We start from the raw sequence: 21,653 nt of genomic DNA on the forward strand, positions 1-21,653 counted from the left end.
TCCAAGATGTTGGTAGATTTGTGTGCAGCACAAGTCACAGTGACACTAATGACTTCTGGAGTTTAGGGCAGACTTTTATTAGAACCACTCTTTTGAAAGTTGGGAAGGAAGGGAAAAAATGTAATGTACAGCAGTGTTCTTGTTACTACTAAACGAAGTAATCTCACAAGTCAGTCTGCTAGTAGTGGCACAATTTCCAAAGCTATGTTAAGAACCTGAAGACACTTGGGCTTCAAGACAGCTTGGTCACTTAAGGTGTTTCTAGAGAACGGAAGGGGAAATGCATATGCTTCTACATTTGACTTTTCCTAATATTGTCTTTTCCAGTGGCTCTTGTCTTCTCATAAAGGGACCAAAGTACAATAGCCTCAGTTTAGTGATTTTAACTTTCAAGAAGAGTTCAGGCTTGATTTGATCTAGAACCTACTACTTTGCCTTTTTGGCAATCCATGGTAAAACTTTCTTCAGACTACGTTTCACATTAAATCAGTTTTCTTCCTCCCAACTTTCTTCATTGTCCAACTTTCATGTCCAGAGATAGGAATGGAGAATTATCTTGGTCTTGGTCTCTAGCAGACCTTTGTATACTGAAGGATCTTTTCTAGTTCCTACATGGCTGCCCTTCTAAGTCTCAGACTTCTTCTGATTTCTTGGATACAAACCCTTTTGGTTGATGATTGAGCCAAGGAACAGAATATGCAGGAATACCATTCACATATTGCTGGCTTGAAAGTTATGACCTTTGTCATTAGTTTGGCATGGTCATCAAACAGTTACTCACCATATGATTACCTTGTGCTATCCTTCACCCAGGTACTAAATTCAGTTGGCTGGTGTCAACAGTCTGAAGTCCACTATAATATACCATATTACCTTGTTCTGTTTGGTTTTGAAAATGTTGTGGAACATTTGTTTTGGCTTGAGCCTCTCCTCCCCTGCTTTTAAAACAAATGTGTGCAGATCAGCATATTTCTAAAAAGCTATGGCATGGTATCATGTGAGGGAGGGGAACAGACAAAAGTTTACATAGGAATTGCCCAATACATGTAGTTCTTCCAGTTTTTAAATTGGTATTCTATAGAGCATAACTGGAACTGTCGAGAACCATTCATACTTATACAATAGACGCGTGTGTGTTAGACATGTGAAGTTTTAGTCTTAGTATCTCAGGATATTTACATTCAGCATCACGAAATGAGTGTATAACTGCTAATCTCCTGAATGTGCAGCTGAGCTGCCCCTCTGTCTTAACAGGATGGCCAGATGAGAGCACAGACAGATTACTGGATAGATCCAACCAGTGGCTACTAGCAATGATGACTAAAGGGAACCTCCATATGCAGAGACAGTAAACCTCTGAAAGGCAGCACCAGGAGAAGGCCCTGGCCACTGTGCTCTGCTTGTTGTCCCTCCAAAGTAACAGCTTGTTTTTTGAAACAGGCTGCTGATCTGATCCAGCAGGGCAGTTATGATCACACAGCAACTAACTGACGGCCTCACACTGAGAGTATCTGAACTCTTGCTAATACTCTGCATGACTTGATCAGCAGGAAAGCTCTTGACTCTGAGTTTCAGACTTTTGTCTTTGACTTACCTTTTTGTTGAGATTTTATAGTGATTGTGCCTTGTTGGGCTTTTGCGTATGTTTGCTGAAAAGTACGGCATGAAACTAAAAATAAAGAGGGAAGAGATAGCTATATATGGTGGGGAAAACCTTGAATTTGCTAAACTTCCATAGTTCTGCTTACATTATCTTGTAATTCCGCATGATACTTGAGCAGCTCTTGCATTTGAAACTTGATAGTGAATATCACATAATCAGTTTCCACCCTAGGGTGTACTGTACTCTGCACCCACAAGGCTACATTACCCTGCAGTCCTTGGTATATACTAAATCAATAGTATAATATACTCAATCCACTAGGACTGTGCTGCGTGCTGTGTAGCCAAGCCGTTTAATTATTTTTTCCCCTCTGTGTGTTGTCTTGGTTGTGTTACATAGTCACCTTTCACTGTGGATAGTGTAACACAGTATCAGTACTCCCAGCTTTTCTCTGGTTAGCTGTATTGACTGTCCCAGAAACTTCAATTAGTTCAAAATGCTGTGATCACTCTTGACAGGAATGGGGCACGTGAGATTTCCATAATGAAACAACTCTCCATCCATCCATCCATCCATCCATCCATCCATCCATCCATCCATCCATCCATCCATCCATCCATCCATCCATCCATCCATCCATCCATCCATCCATCCATCCATCCATCCATCCATCCATCCGTCCATCCAATTTATAGGCCGCCCTCCCCTGACGGGCGCATTTGCTTTGTTTTTCAAGCAGTGCTGTGATTTGTGTTCTGAAAAACTTGTATTGGACTGTTAGCTATCCAAGAACTCTGCTGCTTTCAGCCTGGTGTAGAAACAGAATATAAGTTTTAAATTATTCTTTAATGAGATGGAGGGAGACACTCTTCCTGTATTTCAACAGAAACCCTGTGGCTCTAGTTCCCCTCAGAAGGGATCCTGCTAAAATCCTTTTCTGGAGATGGAAAATATCCTGAACAGCTGATTCCTCCAACCAGATAGGGAGACAGAACTACTGTCCAGTTCTCCTGGAGGCGGAGGCCATCTTACCCCTTCTCTCTCTCTTCTTTTTTCTCACTTCCTGTCCTTCTTACCAGGCTGCATCTTTGCCAGTATTGTTCCTGCCTCTAACAGGAGAGCATGGATCTCTACTAGGCTCCTCTGCTTTTCTACTTCTGTTACTATTTCTATGGTCTCATCCTCTTTCTGTATACCTTTAACTCTCCTTATAATTCTTCAATTTCTTACACTCTTCTCCTGCCCTTTCAATACTTGAAATTCCTCCCTCTCCTCTCTATCTTGAGCTTCCCGCCAAAACCTCCTATGCATCTTACCTGACCTGTGTTCACTGGCAAAATTGTTTTATGGCAGATTTATGTTGCCTTGGTCTGTTATGCCCTTAATGCATCCATTAATTTTATTGTTGCTTGTTAGTGTTGCTTTATTGTTGCATTTTTTTACTTAGCTACCTCAAGCAGCCTTCTTGAGAGGTATCATATAACACTTCTAAATAACTATCTTCTCCAGCAAATTCAAAAATGTCCTTCAAGTACCAAAAAAGCAAATGACATGTTAACCACTAGTGATTAACTAACAGAAGGCAGTGGAAGTACATTAACAGCTTCCAGATAACTACCTCGTTATGTGTATACATTCTTCACAGACTTGTAAATTCCTTTAGTGGGTTGCTGATTATCCTTTTGGTCAAATACCATGTGCAATATGACTTTCCAGTGGTGATCATTTTAATTATTATCTGTAGTGATTTCTGACATTTACATGTATAAGATTGTCTTATACCAATAGATAGCATAAAAATCAGTGCTACGGTAGTGGAATTATTTTGTGTAGAACCATGCTTCTCTGAAGGGGAAAGACATATGTTAGCAAGACTTTACTTGCATTTGTGCTACATCTTTAAAATGGTGGCCAAAATGGGAAGATCTGTAAAGCACCATATGGATTATACTAATTTGCCTGATTATGACAGTTCTACCCCTAATGGTTTTGAACACTTTTCTGATTCAGTGGCAGGCTTCTTCATATTGTGGGTTGGTGACTGATAGACTAATTCTGTGTTTCTCTTTTTGGAGTGGACAAATGACCAGCTTCCTTAAAGGAGCTAAGCCATCTGGACTTCTGTGGCCCAGTAGGTGGCTAGACCAGGATCATCTGATATGCATGCACAAGGTCCTGGATTTAGTCTCCAGTTAAAAGGATCAGATAGTAGGTGATGTACAAGACCTCCCTGAGTCCCTGGTGAGCCACTGAAAGTCAATATTGAATAGCATTGACCAGTGGCCTAATTCTATATCAAATGGATTACATGTTGCTGAAGTTACCTAGTCCTAACTTGTTATGCAAAAATGAGTCTCTGTGAGGGAGAGTGCCAATTATATGTCTCTCTCCCCAGAGTAAGCTGTTGTTTTCTCCCCCCCCCCTTTTTTTTTGCCATAGGGTGAAACAAATGAATATAGCTACATAAAGTAGCACAGATACTCTTATTTCTGGGAACTAGGTAGAGATGCTGGTTTGGTATGTGTATACATCCTATAATGTAGCCAATATCCTGATACCTGTTCATCTCAGTAGGACAATTTTCTAGGATATGTGGCTCTTTCTAACAGCTGAAGGATTATGCCATTGCACACTGATTCCAGGCATGTTCTTCAACATTTTAGTCAATTGAAAGAAGAGTCTACTTGCACTTCTGCTTGGAAATATAAGAAGATGATAAGGACAGCTGCTGTGTCCAGAATCTTTTCTGTCTACTCTACCAGGTTTGGTCATGCTGTGATCATCTTGGGACACTAGAGAGGCATATCTTTCTGCTTCTATGTAGAACTGTTTCCCAGACCATCAGCCTTCACAATAAAACCATGTGATGTCCATTTTAGCTATAAATTCCTATAGCGGGCTCTTGTTCATTTCCATATCTAGCACAACTCATTGATCTTTCCTTTCTGGGCTTCCCAGAGCTTCTTTATCTCTCTGCTGCTGTATCTAGATATTTTCATGTTGTCTAGCCACCTTCGCCTTTAAGCAACTTGACACATTATGCAGCTCTCTCAGAACACCTTGGTCAAATCCCCTTTCGAAACAGCTATCTTTGGTTCAGCGTCAGTCAACATCACTACTGGAAACTGAAGCTGAAATTCTATGAATTTCATTTTTAGCATGTTACGCTTGTTGCCTTCGTGTACATAAATTATGCTTGAATGTACTTGAGCACTCAAGTAACCTACAACAGCAAAGTCTTGAAATCACAGGTATAATCCTAATCTATTTTGGCTACCTTAAATTAGAGGTGATGGGAATTTTGTATTCTTATTGTGCAAGAAAATGACATTTTCTATAGTCTCTGATATTGCACAGTTGCAAAAGCAGAGTTGATGCACTGAAACTGGCTAGAATTGAAGGTATAAAAGCAAGGCCCAGTAAATTTGGCCCAGATTCGAATAGATCTTCTGTCTGGCCTAAAATTAGACTAGAGAATTTGCATGCTAAATCGCCAGCTAGATAAAATCTAGATAAAATGCTGGATATACAAGTTTTAAACAGTCTGTTGTAGGTGCTCTAGTCTCACTTTACAAAAGGTATTAGTGCAGTTGCAAAACCAAATGTTGCATTTAATATGAGTACTGAACCTTCTAGAGGCAGGCTCAAAATAATTTCTTCATCTTCTAAGGTGACAAGAAGTATGACAAATCTCCCTTTTGCCAAGACTTCAATTGATTGTTCGATAGTTTTTTCACATTTTGCTGAAAAGGAACCTATCTGGAAATGATGAGGAAAAGTTTAATGCATTAAAGTATAAACATGATTATGTCAAAAGTTCAAAGAAGGAAAAATGGAGGGTACAAGTACAGGTACAGCTCATTTTACCCAACATTGTGCTTGTAAGCTGAGTGTTGTCCAGAGATTAACTTTTATAAGCTTCTGTTCCAAGGAACAGGACAATATCTGAGGAACTCCTTTCACTGCTTCATCTTAACTTACTGAATAAAAGAGCAGTTAACAAGAAGGATTAAGTAATTTGAGAGAGTGGAATGTTAAAGGTGAAAATCTCACCTGCAGAAAACACTAAAACTGTACAGGGTTTACACACTTACAATGACTTAATTTGGAAGGCTGAGCACAGTTAAGAAGCCAAAAGGTGAAATCAGAGAGCAATAATCCAGTGTTTTATTTCTGGGAATCTTTACCCCATGCTCTGAGAGAACCCTGCAATGGTGTTCCCTACCAGGGATACAAATACCTTCATAAAAGCCAGCATCTTTTTCAATACAAGCATGACTTCTAGCATAAAGGAACTTGTTAAAGGGTGATTTTTCTCTTAGACATTAATACAATGAACAATGTTGTGCTTACCTGGGAAAACACAAGTGCGGTCCTAATGCTGCTTGGATTGAGTTTCACACGTGCATTTACAGATGCTGCTATATGTGATGAAATACCACAGACTTCATCACTAAACTGGGGTGTTCCTCGCTCTCATGACCAGCTTTCCAAATAAAAAGCTCCAATTGCATATTTGAATGTCTGGAGTAATTTTAATACACCTTAGAAAAACAAGTATATGCGTTTTCAATTGCTTGGCTTGTTATACAAATTGTAGTTCAAGGACAAGTCTTAAGAACTGACCTCCATACCTTTTCAGTGTAAAGAGCTAATAGAAGTGCTGCTTTTGTCCAGCCTCACTCAGTTCTTCTCATTACGACAACCTCTGTTCCACATGGCTCTTATGCATGGAGGTGCCATGATATCCAGCATAACCATTTTGGATAGTCAGAGAGGATACTTCCTCCTTCTTTCTCCGGTGGAAGAGCTGGTTAGATGTAACCCACTCACATAATCTTACAAGCATTGTTAAAACTTGGATTCTCTTCCAGCCCCTGTTAGATGTACAGCTAGTGACAAACTTAAGTCTGTTGCTGTGAAATGCCTTTACATTGCACATTTCCCTGGTAGTAAATTGCTACCACAATGGAAGGAGATAGTGGTGTATTTGGCCCTTCTGCAAATGCACCTCTTGGCGTAAAGTCTATTACTGAAGCCAGTAAACTACCTAGTAGATGATATAGCAAGATCTGGACTATTGTTTGACATATCCCAGGGTCAGCAGCAGTCTAATTTGGCAATCACATTGTTGGGATACGCTATCCCAGAATGTAGATAAGAATGGTATTGCCTCATACCAGCAATGTTCTGCCACTTCTAGATGTAGCAAGACAGTGACTGTATAATGCAAATAAGGCTGGATTATGACATAGCAAAGGCTAATCTCACAAAAGGCTGAAAATGTTATTCTGAATGTTCAGGAATTTTTTGAGCCCTAAATGGATTAGGATGGACCCAACTTGTGTAGTTCTAATGCAATTTTGATGCTGTGGAGCCATCTTCATACGTTTAAATGTATTTACCTGGCAGTGGGAACTAATGGGCTACATGGTAGTCTGTTGAGTGTTGTCTCTGGAGATAGATGAGGACAAACTGTTCTGCGTACTGCGTGTTTACACTTGGGACTGAATTTTCTTAATTCAGCAGTGAGCCTTAACAGTGTGATAGCCCTAATGGAGGAGGACTTGGAGCTCACTTGGAGCTATTCCTATTTTTAAACCTTCGTTGTTGATCTCTTTGAACTGACAGTTGGAAACCTCTTTTTCAGACAAATCTTCCTATTTTCAAATTGAAGGAGTCTTGTGTCAGGAGACGATACAGTGACTTTGAATGGCTTCGAAGCGAACTAGAAAGAGAGAGTAAGGTAAGGCAAAACATTCTGAGGGAAACTTTGGCTTGCTGCATGATCGAGCTTCACAGGGATCCAAAGAATTCTGGTGAGCTGAAGGGTGAGCCACTCTGAACCTAGACTGTACAGTAACTGGAACACAAGTTCATTTTAGTTTTCTGCATAAAACTAATGTTTCAATTCCTAATTATCTTTCAGGTCGTCGTACCTCCATTACCCGGAAAAGCTTTTTTCCGTCAGCTGCCGTTTAGAGGAGATGATGGCATATTTGATGATTCTTTTATAGAGGAAAGGAAGCAAGGGCTTGAACAGTTCATAAACAAGTAAGTGTGTGATTCTAATCGTTGAGGTAGGGAAGAAGCTCAGTGAGGCGTGTGGTGGCATATCAGACTAAACTGCTAGCAACATAGCCATAACTACCCAATACATGCTGAAAGATTCGATGTCTACAAGGGCCAGTGGAGCTTCTGCTAATGCAAAACTCAGCACAAATTATCAACAACTCCTGAACTGCTTTCCAGGCTGAGCTAAGTACTGAATAGTCACCAAATGCTTAGCACTTGCCGCAGTGAGGGAAGAATTTGTAGTGACCTGGGTTTTGCTTCAATTTGGCTTAATTTATGCAAATTGCTAAAATTGCAGCATGTGAAGATCGAATCGTACAAATAAGGCTGGGGGAAGGGCTGGGTAGGGGATGTGTGTTGCATCTGATAAACAAATCTGAAGACTGGGTTGTAAATCTCTGATCATAAGCATTCAAGGATGCGTAATATAACTTTTCATATGAAGTGTTGGCTTGATTTCTGCACAGTCACACCTTGGCCTTGAATGTGACACTCCATTGAGGGTAATGGGAGTTGAAGAACATAAGGACAATGACTAGCAGTTGTGGCTGTCAAACAGACTCTGCATAGGCTTTGCAACACAGAAATGCTGGAAGAAAAGAGCAGGTGGCCTCTTTCAAGTACTATTTAATAGATTTTCATAAGAGAAAGGTAGTTGTGCAGGTATGAACAGGTAGGTGGTTGTGAGGTGATCCTGCCCCACTGCTCAGCTGTCTTGAGTCTGAGAGGCTAAACATTATTGGCTGCATTTTACTCAGCGTGGTGTACTGCTTAAGAGCCAGCATGGTGTAGTACTTAAGAGCAGTGGACTCTAATCTGGAGAACCAGTTTTTTATTCCCCACTCCTCCACATGGGTGGCAGACCCTTCTCGTGAACTGGATTTGTTTCCCTTCTCTTCCACATGAAGCCTTCTAGGTGACCTTGGACTAGTCACAGTTCTTTGGAACTCTCTCAGCCCCACCTGCCTCACAAGGTGTCTGTTGTGGGAATAGGAAAGGAAAGTAGTTTGCAAGCTGCCTTGAGTCCCCTTACAGGAGAGAAAGGCAGTGTATACATCCAAACTCCTCCTCTTCAACTGCATCCCTGTTGGCTCCCATTCGGCAAAATTGAACCTGGACAAGTCAGTGAAATGTTCCCCCCATCCCATGAGGTCTTGGTCTTTAAAATTGTTATGAAGAAAGTTCGTTTAGACATGCTGGACAAGTTAAACTTTCTGAGATGAATTGTTTCAGTTGTGTGAGGATTCATGAGCATTGATGGAAACATAGCAGCCAACTCTGGTGAACAGTTAAAGTAGCTCTGATCTTCTTACTGCTGCCATCATTTTAACTTAATAGTTTTATCCATACTTAGGCCCCTTCTTCAGTTAAGGAGCTTGGGCAGCAAGACCTTGGGCTACTGCATTTGAAAGCAGGAGCAGCTGGACAGAATGTTTCTCTGCCAAGGTTTTGAAGGTCACCTGATCTTAGTGATCACTCTGCTTCTGCCTGGCCTGAGGTAAAATGGTCACCACCACTGAGCCTGTGGGTATAGATCAGTGGTAGCGAACCTTTGGCACTCCAGATGTTATGCTCTACAATTCCCATCAGCCCCTGCCAATTGGCCATGCTGGCAGGGGCTGATGGGAATTGTAGTCCATAACATCTGGAGTGCCAAAGGTTCGCCACCACGGGTATAGATAGTGGTGAATACCACACAGTGTGTACTTGGAGTTTTTACAAAGTCTTGCCTTAGGAAAGAACATTTAGGAATCCTGCTATAAATTCATCTTCAAAAACTCTCCTGAATTGTTAGTGGTTGTGCCAGTCGAGACAACAGTTAGCAATTATTCGTAACCTCTGAAATCACACAGGAAAAGTTGGGTCGGATGGAATAACCTTTCATCTTATTTTTTCTTTAGAGTTGCAGGCCACCCGCTGGCGCAGAATGAACGATGCCTTCATATGTTCTTGCAAGATGAAATCATAGACAAAAGCTACACACCATCCAAAATAAGACATGCTTGAATGCTGCCCAACCCTTAACTGGCATAAATGTTAGTGATTAACACACTTTGTCTATGATTTCTAGTTTAAGGTTTTAGCATGCTGCAGACAAACTGGCACAAGAAGTCTTCAGTATACTATCAGCACTGCTTGGTCTTTGCATCCCTTTTATGGCATTAAAGAACTCTAAGTAAATCTGTCATTTTCAATTAAATGTCTTTATAAAACAAAATCTAAATATTTTGAATTTCTTCCCTCTTTTCATTTGCAATGACCTTGTGACGTTTACTGACTTGGCCTTACTCAAACTTGCACTGTTCCGGTGTTGCACGTTCACTTGTATTTGATTAAGACACTAGAAATGTTTGTATTCAACCTGCAAATCTGATAACTAACATGGTGCATTGTTTTCAATACTCCTTGTGTAAAATAAGCACTTCTGTAGTTGTGTTCTCAAGATGGGGTGGGAGGGAACCTTTGTACTGAGAAGCAACCTAGGAACTATCTTTATATTGTGTAAAAAGAAATCAGATTTGTATACTAAGATCATTTGTCTAAAGCTGTTTTGAAATAAAAACTAAAAATACATTTTCATGTTTTTATTGATAATAAGAGAGATGGATCTTGGCTTCTTCCGTATTTTTGGTTGGTTCTTTATCCAGACAGGTGCTCAGCTGCAGTATATTGCAAGCCTGATATAGTCCCACTTCCAGTAGCAGTTTCTCTAGAACAGGGGTCTGGAACCTATGGCTCTCCAGTTGTTCATGGACTACAATTCCCATCAGCCCCTTCCATGGTGGCAGGGGCTTATGGGAATTGTAGTCCATGAACAACTGGAAAGCTGCAAGTTGCAGACCCGTACTCTAGAATTATTACTATACTTGCTGCTGGTATTAAACAGCCACATCAGCCTGCATTGTCAGACTCTCCCAGTGAAGCCGCAGTCATCAGTGTAAGTCACATTGAAGTGGGGGAGGGCACTCCAGAGTGAATATGAATAGGGCTGAGCTGTTTGTACTTTGGAGCTAAGTTTCTGTCTACTCCGAATCCAGTACTTAATCAGCCACTGCTATCTACACTGACCTTTTAAAATCTAACTTGTAGAATACAGACAGCCAGGAAACTTTAACTGCTTTTGAATGTTTGGATTAATACTAATACTTCATTGCTTTTGCTCCACGTATTTGCACGTTTGATGTAAGCCTTCTTTCTGTTTAAAAAATGCTAAGAATGTAAAAGGCTGTCCTGAACACTTAAAGACCCATGGAACAAATGTAAAACTGTGCTATAGAAATTTAGGGAGGAAGTGATAGTGTGTGTTGCTGCCACTCTGCATTACTTTATGGCACATCAAATAACATAGGGGGCAAATATATGTATACTTTAGTGGATAGTGTACTCATTATGTCAGTGGAACTGGAGGAGGTATGTTTAATGTCTACATATGCAGTAGAATATCAAATTGGTAAAATGGGATGTACTACTTCAGACCGGTAAAGCCCTTCACAGCTGTTTAATCTGCAGTTTCTGATATTTCTTTTCCTGTTTTTAAGGAATCCTATTACCTTGGATCAATATTCAAAAGTAGTATTGCCTACATAATGAAGCAGTACATTCTTCTGCCTAATTTTGCGGCAGGTATAGACACAATTAATTAAACCTCTGATGAGATAATCCAGCGTAAATGGGAAGCAAGTGGTTGTCCCCACTAGGTTTAAACCTGTGTCCCAGCATTTAGGACATCTAGTTTAGGTTGGGAAGAGGTTTAACTCCATCTAAATCAGTGATTTCCAAACATATTTGGGGCGTCATCCCCTTTGGCTCCCAGGCTACTTCTCTAGTGTCCCCCCCCCCCCCCCCGAACACGCATCTCTTTCTTGGTGTTAAGTCTACTGCAAATTCAAAACAACTTCTAACACTGTAAACACATGTATATATTTCACAAATAAAACATGACCTAGTCAAAGTAAATCAGTTTATTGATCTGTTTCAGCAATATGAAAGAGAATTAAAAGGAAGGAAAGAAGGATGGAAGGAGAAAGTGTGTGTATGTTCTGGCTGCTCCAGGAGAACTCAACATCTGTGGCAGCTTTTTTGCAAGGGAGAAGGCTGCCTGTGGCCTGTCAACAGGGGCGTATCTACAGAAAATGATGCTCGGGGCAAGCACTAAAATTACACCCCCCAACCACTGATACCCCTGAGCACCCTAAACCAGAGGTATAGGAACCATATCCCTTCAGCCTGGTTCCATCTAAAAAGCTAGTCCTTGTGCAAGCCCTTGGGTCATTATTGATCCATGAGGTGATGCCACATCATAATATTTATTAGGCAGACTATGTTTACTGATTGGTTTGCCTTCCCCAATTGTCTTTAAAGTTTGCTGCATGGGGAAACTTGAATTGGGTGAAGTGGAGGTTCAAAAATGGCTAAAATAAATAAAAGTTTCACCCCTGCAATTCCTCATTGTTAGGCTGTCTGTACTGGGCAAATGGCAGGATGGGTACTCTGATAGGGGAAGAAGAGGAAGAAAAATATATTACTATTAATAAACTAGTTCTTTTTGTCCCCCCAGAATCTGGTTTAACAATCCAAGTGGTTAAAATGCATCCATGGAGACTCACATGCTTTACTTCCTCACCCTCTCCCCAATAAACAGACAAAATCCTTGCCTATTCCAGTACTTAGGCTTAATCCCTGATTTTTATGATAATGTTGCATGAATTTATAAATCAATATTAAAACCAGGTTGAAATCAATAACTTTAACTCTGTTGACCAATAATAGCTGTTGACCAAGAAAAAGACAAAGTTAAGGTTAAATGGCATATGACTTTCAATCCACTATAACCAGTTTTCATCAAGCTTAATCTAAAATCAGTCTTCACTAGTTAACTGTTCAATTAAACATCATTTTGGGGGTGAAGGAGGTTTTCCAGGCAGCCTAAGTGAAGAGCAGAGCCAGGTCCAACTCTCACCTGGTTCCAAATGGAACTTACTTTCTGAATTAAAGTATTAAGAATGACTGTAATGTATAAGGCTGTTTCAAAACAGTGGCGTGGTGACTCAGTACATATTCAAAACACTCTGTGGTAAACAGCCATTTTGCACATTTTTGTTTGATAGAGCTAAATCAGCAGTTCATTTAAAACAACCATTTTAAACTTTAATATATTTTTATTCTTTGTAAATACAATGAGTACAATCTTAACTTCACAAATCAGTTAATCCACTTTGTACAAGAGAAGTTTTACTCAGTCTATGATACTTCAAGTGCTGATTCTTCTCAGTGCTAGTTTCTAAAACAAAAACGTGAAAAGTACAGCAGCTATCTTAATTTTTCCCTACGTTTTCCATAAGAATATTCTCGTCAAGCAGCTCATGATACATGTTCTTGTAGGTGGTAGTGAATGGATGAGAGATATAAAGGCTTTCAACAGTATCTGGACATTGTCTGTAAAGAAACTAGAAATGTTTGTATTGATCAACCATTTCCCATCATTGACATTTCAAACAATTTATGGTTATTGGCAACTCAGGTCTCCTTTTTGTACATCTCATTGACAAAGAGTTTTGGCCATCATTGCCTTTGGTTTCAGCACTGTGACAGTGGAACAGTGATCCATTCACTGAATCAATCCTCTTTATTGGCTTTTATTTGGTTTTGCTGTTTAGTCTTCTTTTACTGTACTTTTTTTTTAAAGCTCTTCTGTCTGAGATGTTAAACTGAACTGAAATTTTGGCAAGGTTCAGAAGCAAAGCTCACCAATTCATTTTTTCTCAACAGGAGCCTTGGCCCATTTGGATGCAAAATGTGTTTGCCAATGTACGCTACTTTTTTAAAAAAACATTACAAAGGCCACTTTTATGTTACAACTGAAGTAAATGTTTTGATAACCTGGTATTCAATGTTGCCTGTCATATAAAGAGCATTCACCAACAAGCTACTTTTAAAAAAAAATTTGAAGGCCACCTCATGACACTTTACAACAGAACAATGTTTGGTTACCCAAATTTTCAAAGAATGAAAAAGCCTAAAGTAACTTTTTTCTTTACCCTGTCAAATCTGTCAGCTAAATGACAGACTAGCACAGCCTTTGTTAACTATGAAAGACAACTGAATTGACTTCACCATATCACTATAGGAGAAGCCGCAGCCAAGATCCATTAGCTGCAGTTCTTCTGAGGAGCACAAGAGCTGTCCATGGACTTGTCACACTTTTCAAGGCGGCAGAATCCTAGCTATTGGGCTCATTTTGTCAATAGATTAAATATCTTCAGGCTTCCACTTCCTGTAGAGTTCTTAGCTGAGGCCTACTTTCCACAGACTGAAAAGTTCTCAGAAACGGATTTTTTAAAATTGCCAAGTCAATTTAAATGTCACTGGATTTGTACATATCTGAAAGTAGTCTTGTAATTGGCACATTTCCAATGGTTTTCTTGAAAAACACTTCTTCTATTGTTGAAGGACTAATTGAACGTAAAGCTGGCAAGAGCAACAAGAGTTTCCCAAAACGGCAGGGTTGTGTTGGGTACCTGCAGAGTTTTAAAAAAAGATTTTAATCCATGTCATTTGTCCTGATGAAAACTGGATCACATTAGCATGTCCACTTTGTTTTTTTTTAAGTTTGAATTCCAACCTTGAATCAATGTGGTAGACAAAGCAAGCACCGGCCCGTTTGAGACTGGTTCAAATCCCCATTAAGGCATGAAGCTCATGGGACAATGTTGGGCCACCCACTCTTTTCCCATGGAAAATGGGTTATCTTCTACAAACCTTTCCAAATTCCTCGGAGGAAGGCAAATTGAAACAGCATTTGAATAAGTCGCCTGCATCACATCTTCCATGGTGTACTTCTGAAGGTGTTATGCTACCACATTTTGTTTGCTGCCACCTGTTAAATCTTTCTTTAAGATCGGTTTTTGCACAGATTTCAACCCACTTTGCATTCAAATAATGCCTGCAGATCGGAACAGTGCCCCACTAGAAAGCACATTTTCATATTTTATTAGTTGGGAATCCCAGGACTAGAATACCTGCTGGGTTGTTCAACAGCCACCATAATATACTACAAATATCAGACTAACACTGCTACTAAATTTGCCATCTGTAAACCAGAGAATTATAACTGCCTGTGTGAGGGAGAAGGAAAGGATGGAACAATAGGCACGTGAAAGGGGAAGAAACATGGACATTTACTGGCATTTCTTTGGGAAGGTAGAGGAGCAACCTTGGCATGGGTAGGAAGGTGTATGGGGTTTGAATTCAATCCAATCCAATCCACTCATTTCCAGCAGGAAGGCTAAATAAACTCAAAGTGCTTGGGCTGTCACCTGTAAAGTGCTGCTCCATTAGGAAGCTAACTGTGTTTGCAGGTTAAAATAGCAGGGAAAAGCCTCTCTTATGAATCTAGAGTCCCTTACTTTCCGTTGTTCTCTTGACCAGAAAGGATAACAAACAGAGGCGTAGCTACCAAGGGGAAGTCTGGGGACAAACACCCCAGGCGGCTGCCATTGAGTCATGCCATTGAGCTCGGTCCTAAAAATGCTTATTTTTGCTGGCTTGTGCCCTTTGATTATATAACCTCCTCTGAAAAAGACTCATGAACCCCAACAAGATTACAGCCACCTCACCATCTCTTGAATCCTATACATGAAGGCTACTCCACAGCAGCCCTTCTTGAGAGTGCTGATAAGAACCTCCAGTGTGGTGTGGTGGTTAAGAACAGTGAAATCTTATCTGGAGAACCGGGTTTGACTCCTCATTCCTCCACATGAATGACAGATTCTAATCTGATAAACTGGGTTTCTTTCCCTATCTCCCTTACAAGGTGTCTGTTGTGAGGAGAGGAAGGGAAGGAGTTTGTAAGCTACATTGAGTCTCCTTATGGTTAAGAAAAGCAGGCATAAATCCCAACTCATCTTCTTTATTTCTGAATGTTTGTGACGGACTTTTGAGGCCCTTGATAAATTGATCTCAGTATCAACAGCTCTTCATTTGTTACTCCCATCAGATACACTTTAAATATGTTGCTCTTTATTTCTGCTAATGTATCTCAGCTAATTCAACTGCATTAACTGACTGCACATATGGCAGATTCTGTGTTTGAAGAGTTAAATTCAGTGTCTTCACCTGGTATGAATGTAGCTGTTCAGAGTGAGCTGAGCTTCATCTTGAAGAGCTGCAATGGCAGCAGCATTCCGAAAACTTCTCAGTTCAGAACCACTATGCGTCGGAACTGAAAAGAAAAGAGTCCATTATACTATTACCTGAAGACTTGATTACTTAACAATTTCATATGAACTCCTACAGGCATGGCACACCCTGGTGGGTTTTTATCTACTCATGACATTCTGCTGAACTGTACTGCTTATTCCTTGGGCACTGCACCCTAAAAGATCCCAGTGGATAACAATTTTAAGAAGAAACATAACATCCCATTAAATGGTAAGTTAAAAATGAAGTAAGAAATTAAAGTAATAACTGCTACTGGTTTAATATTAGCTGCCAGATACCAGCCAACAACCATGGACATGCTTTCACTAGATATCAAAGTTTGGACTTTGGTAAATATTTAAGGGAAGGAACTTGCATGTTTGTGTTGTTCCAGTATGTTGCTTGAATTGTACCACTAAGAGGGGCATTGTTGACTGAACACAGAGATCATAATAAGCTGCTAAAAAATTCTCTGCAATGAAGAAGAGTAGAAGAAGAAGAGTTGGATTTATATCCCCCTTTCTCTCCTGTAAGGAGACTCAAGGGGGCTGACAATCTCCTTTCCCTCCCTCCTCCCCATAACAAACACCCTGTGAGGTAGGTGGGGTTGGGAGAGTTCAGAAGAACTGTGACTAGCCCAAGGTCACCCAACTGGTGTGTGTTGGAATGCACAGCCTAATCTGAATTCCCCAGATAAGCCTCCACAGCTCAAGCGGCAGAGTGGGGAATCAAACCCGGTTCCATGTACACCTGCTCTTAACCACTACGCCACTACTGCTCCCTGCTGCTGGAATGCTTGTCCTCACATTGGTCCAGAAACCATAGACTCCCTCACAACTTAGAACAAAGCTGTTGCTCTCCCAAAGAAAGCAGCCTAAATATGCAGGGAATTTTAAGGGCATCCGGTTCAAAGGGCATGTGCATAATTTTTACATGGGCATATTTTCACTGCTGCTGGGCAGGGGTTCTGACTTGCAGCTTACACTGGATAATTGTTAATGCATGACATTTAGTGCAACATGACACTGGAGATAAGATCCTGATCCATCATGCAGCCTTTTGGTTTTGATTTAAATAAGACTATTTTTGTGTTATTCTTACCTGCTTTAAAAGTGACAATGCATTTGAGACAGGCAAATTCTGTAGCATCTAAACGAAGCTGGCGAAATCTGGCCACGACCTCTTGTAATGCCTGTATTTCTGAGATAATCTTATTCAGCTTCTGAGAATCCGTGTTGTCACCATTCATGCCTGGGACACAAACATGTGAAATAAATACGCTAATAAGCCATTTGAGGCCCTTGATAAATTGATTTCAGGGGGTGGGGAATCACAGTATCAATAGCTCTTCATTTGTTACTCCCTGAGATCTGCTTCCACACAAAACTGACTATATTGTAGAAAAGTTAGTATGAAATCTTCTCTTGGATGATAACAAACACAGTAATTTGCATTTAAATGACAATGCACGCAGTCATGAATGCAACAAAACAACATTATTTGCATTTAAATATAGATTTATAAATGACAGGTATACTCTATTGTTTAGAAGGGATTTGTTATTCTTTACATGTTGTCCTTTTTCAGTAATGTATTTTTATGGTAATTTCTATAACAAAGTCATTAAATTGTGCAATTCTTACCCGATACAGCCAGTAGAGTGTTAGCATCAACTGGAATGGCCCATTGTGCTATTCCTAGAACAAACAGTTCCCTCCAAGCATCTTCCAAAAGCATCAGCTGTCATATAATAGAGGTAGAATATAACATGGTGTATAATTTATAGATTGATAAACAATTTCAATATGTAAATTTCGGTTGTTTTAAAAATGGCTTTAAAAGGCCTGTGCCGCTGTTTCCTCCTTAGAATATTTTAGTTATCCCTTTCTCATTTCAATAAAAGAGCCCATGAGCTGCAAGGAATATTCACTGCATTTTTATTCTGCCTTTATTCCAACTGCAGACTCACAGGATGTTGCCCATCCAGTTGTGGACCAGGATAGATCTATTCAGCTTTAGCTTGGTAACAGGATCATTCACCCTCCAGTAATATATTTTGTCTGTTCAGATCTGTATTGGGGGAGAGCTTTGAAGAGTAATTAAGCCTTCATACAGGGGGTGGTATGCAAATACAAGAATACCTAAGCATTCTTTTATGACACCTACATGAAGCACTATTATTTATTCAAAACTGACTTAGTCATTGGCGTTATGCACTCCTTTTCACAGTTGTAAATAATGGGTTGGAGTCAATCAAGAGTTTCCAGCAGGTGCAAGGACTTCTGCCTTCAGAGCACAACTTTCTCAGCCTGGCTGCCATAGGAGGGAGGTGAACCAACTTCCTCCATGCAGGGAAGTTGCAGTGTCCACAGAAATTCTGCACTGCACCCAAACAACAGCTGAATTTATTACAGCTGAATTCAATAACTCAAATATGAGTTAAGTGCAAAGGCCAAATATCCCCTCCCCTGTGCTTCTTCAAGCCTCACAACCAACTTCCTCATATTTCTCCAGTGAAATGATAACATGATCAGACAGGGAGGTCAAGTTATGACAGCTAATTACCATCATAGGCTGGCTAGTACCTAGAAATGTTTTCTCTTAGAGCACATGCAGGTGTCTGCCTTCCCTGCTCTAGATTCAGCATGTTGCTCTAAGTGAGACAACTGATGTTTTTCTATTCAGGAGATTTCACAGCTTTTCATGGGAAGCTATTTATGTGGTCTGCACAGGCAGTGCTGGTCTTACACTGGATGACTGCAAACTTTGAATCAGCAGGATAAACACAGACGGAGGCACAACCACCTTTTGAGAGGTAGTGATCAGAAAGCACATGAAAGCACTTTTGATGCAACCAAGCCTGTGCAGCCCCTCCAAATACAGCATTTGGACCTGCTCATCCAGGCTGAAAAATATGCTGCCTGATCAATAATCATGTCAATTAATTACAGAGGGTTGGTTTGAATACCCTGTAAAGAGTAGCTTAGTTGATATGAAGCATGTTTTCAATTCCATACTGGTGTATAAACACTTCAACTTTGTCAGTCTTTTCAAGGATGTCAAAGATGTGTGATGAATTCCCAGAGTGACTTTTTGAACAACACATTTGGGTGACTGTCTCTACTGACTCTACTCTTTGTGGGAGAGGAACAGTCCAGAGAACTGAGTGTCAGTCTTCCCCAAGTGAGGAAATTAAGGGCCAACCATTTTGCTGGATCTCTCTCCCAAACTTTGCCATTGCATGGTCACTGCAAATCTCCTTGGAAGAGTGGAGATACAAGAGAGAGTTGTTTGTACTGTTCTCATTATATTGAGGACAGCATTTGATCTTTGTAGTTACACTACCTAGATGCAGCCTTTGGGACAATCAGCAGATAAGCTTTTGATTTTGTACTTGGGGGTCTAATTTAACCATATTTGTGGTCAGGAAGGAGTTGTCCGTATCTCATACCTATCCAATCACCATCCTGTTCCTATGTCTCTAGTAACCGTAGAATTAAGGCTGTAGTGCTATATACATTTTTGTAGGCATAAAGTCCTATTGAGTTCAGTGGTATTTGGCACTGAGTAAACATGCACAGGATCAGGTTACCCATAGAACAATAACATTCAAAGAACAATTTAAACTCTCTTTCTGTTAAAATTAAAATTTGCATTTCATGGAAGTTGGAAAACAATAAAGGGGGGAGCATCTGCAAATGGGAACACCTAAACTCTGCCACCAACTGCCTGGACACTAAAATCCTAAGAGGATAATGGTGCAATTAATGAAATCCTTGGGCTTTAAAGGCAGATTAATTTCATGAAGTGATACATGAAATTTGCCTTTAATTCCAATATTAGATGTGCAGCTAGTTCATTTAAAATGACAGGATAATCTGATTCCTGTCATGGATAATAAGCCTCTTTTACCGAGATATGCACAGTGATATCTTTAATCTACACTAAACCATCCCTACTACATTAAGGGGACTCTCACTTCAGAAAAAGTTTCTCTCTCTCTCTCTCTTACACTTTTCAGTTCAATTTTTCTCAACAGAAACATCCTTTTGGAAAAAGTTCCACAGTAAAGCAAATTAAGCCTAACCTTAAATAGAAATGCTATATAGTCACAGCTATAATGCTGAAAGGAGTTAAGTCAATTTCACCAGTTGTCAGGACTGTGCCTTTTCAGTACTATTGGAAACTTGGGACTGACAGTCTTTCAGAAACACAGTCAGAATTCTGCTGCTCTGAGGCCCCACCTTCAATAACTCAGCAAAGGCCCCAAACAAAACCTACAGCATTGCCAACTTTGGGTTTCCAAGTAGGTGCACAGCTGCAGTACAAAGCTTTCTGAGCATGCTCCACCTGGAGCACAAGAACTGTTGCTTCTTCTTTCCTCAGGCTTTCCCTCTGGAGCTGCGAGAGCCATGGGACTTGCTATTTCTGTCCCTCCCTCTTACCACAGCTACCTGCAGCTTCAAGCCCGTTTCCAGTGGGGAAATCTGACAAATGCACTCGGGTCGCTAACGCTGGGTTGAGAAATTCCTGGAGATATGGGGATGGAGCCTGGGGAGGGACCTTAGCAGGGTACAATGCTATCATGTCCACCCTCCAAAGCTGCCATTTTCTCCAGGGGAACCGATCTCTGTCACCTGGAGAGCCCTTGCAATTCTGGGAGATGACCAGCCCCCACATGGAGGCTGGCAACCCTACTCTGAAGTCAAGTGGGTATCACACACTCCCCCTCCAGCACTTCAAGAATGTGCATTTAAAAACCCAGTTCTCTAACTGAAACCAAACCCAACTCTTGCTGTTAGCTCCAAGAGGAAATAACAGAAGCCTCAGGAGGGAGCAGCTTTAAGAAAAGGGGGAACTAAAGGATTGATGAAGTCATTCTTGAACTGGTCAAGACTCTGGCCTGAAGCCTTGTCATGGTTCACTTTTTTAAAAAGTGACAGTGCTGCCATCCAGGTTCTGTGTAGTTTGGACCAGAGACAACTTGCTTCCCTCTGCTTTCCCCCCATCAATTAGGTTTCTCTTGCTTTGTCTCTTCCTCCTTGCAGATCTCCTCCTCACCTTCTTAGGCTGTACTCTCAAAACTTTTTGGGAATTGTTTTTGTTTTTTGTAAATGAAGCTGTAGAAGAAGGGGGGAAGCTATTTAATCGCCTCCTGCAGTTTTTTTGTCTGAAAACCACCCCTGACTTATTAATTGCAGGGGAAGGAAGAGTTAAATAGCTCATCTGCTCCTTGCCAGCTGCATTTGCAGAAAAAAAATGTGGTTTTAAAGAAAGGGGGGAGGGAAATGAGATGTAGTTTTACATTTAGAGTGGTGTACAAAAGCTGTTCTTCTTTCACACACACCCCATAGACACACACACACTATTGCAGAAGTCATAAATCTGATCACATTAATGAGAATTAATGTCAATTAATGTCTCAAATAAATTGGGAATATTGAAGCGGCATTTAAACTATCACCGAATTCAACTTCTGCATCTCCTCTTCCTGCAATTGTGATTTTGAGTGTGCAGAGGCCAGAATAGAGCCGTGCATCAACCACTGGCAGTTGTTTACATGCCCCCTCTTAGTTTTGTCAGTATTTCACTTGTACGAACTACAGTGTGAATTTCATTTTTTGTGCTGCAAGCTTACAGAGAGAGCTTCAGACCGACTCAGAATTCTCAAAAGCATTCAATACATTGGAAGGGACTCTTGTGGAATGTGTCGTCTGGGATTCACATTTGAAGTAGGTGAATAAACATTATGTAAGGATTAAGTCCAGAACTCTAG

At 40.5% G+C, this 21,653-nt stretch overlaps 2 protein-coding genes across 6 annotated transcripts in view; one reads left to right on the forward strand and one right to left on the reverse strand.

The window, feature by feature from the left end:
- SNX3 (sorting nexin 3) overlaps positions 1 to 10,252 on the forward strand; it is a 36,079-nt gene extending 25,827 nt beyond the window's left edge. For both annotated transcript variants that reach the window (XM_048493247.1, XM_048493238.1), the window contains exons 2-4: positions 7,254 to 7,349; positions 7,533 to 7,657; positions 9,580 to 10,252. In XM_048493247.1, coding sequence (XP_048349204.1) covers positions 7,254 to 7,349; positions 7,533 to 7,657; positions 9,580 to 9,685 — 327 coding nt within the window. In that variant the 3' untranslated portion in view covers positions 9,686 to 10,252. The remainder of the gene's footprint in view (positions 1 to 7,253; positions 7,350 to 7,532; positions 7,658 to 9,579) is intronic.
- A 2,565-nt stretch (positions 10,253 to 12,817) lies between these two features.
- NR2E1 (nuclear receptor subfamily 2 group E member 1) overlaps positions 12,818 to 21,653 on the reverse strand; it is a 30,501-nt gene continuing 21,665 nt past the window's right edge. For 3 of the 4 annotated variants that reach the window (XM_048493226.1, XM_048493200.1, XM_048493208.1), the window contains 4 exons: positions 17,521 to 17,617; positions 16,979 to 17,128; positions 15,794 to 15,899; positions 12,818 to 14,196 (listed from right to left, as the gene is read on the reverse strand). In XM_048493226.1, coding sequence (XP_048349183.1) covers positions 14,034 to 14,196; positions 15,794 to 15,899; positions 16,979 to 17,128; positions 17,521 to 17,617 — 516 coding nt within the window. In that variant the 3' untranslated portion in view covers positions 12,818 to 14,033. The remainder of the gene's footprint in view (positions 14,197 to 15,793; positions 15,900 to 16,978; positions 17,129 to 17,520; positions 17,618 to 21,653) is intronic. The other variant, XM_048493217.1, reaches the window with a different exon arrangement.

This window comes from Sphaerodactylus townsendi, linkage group LG01, assembly GCF_021028975.2.
Source record: "Sphaerodactylus townsendi isolate TG3544 linkage group LG01, MPM_Stown_v2.3, whole genome shotgun sequence".
Taxonomy (NCBI): domain Eukaryota; kingdom Metazoa; phylum Chordata; class Lepidosauria; order Squamata; family Sphaerodactylidae; genus Sphaerodactylus; species Sphaerodactylus townsendi.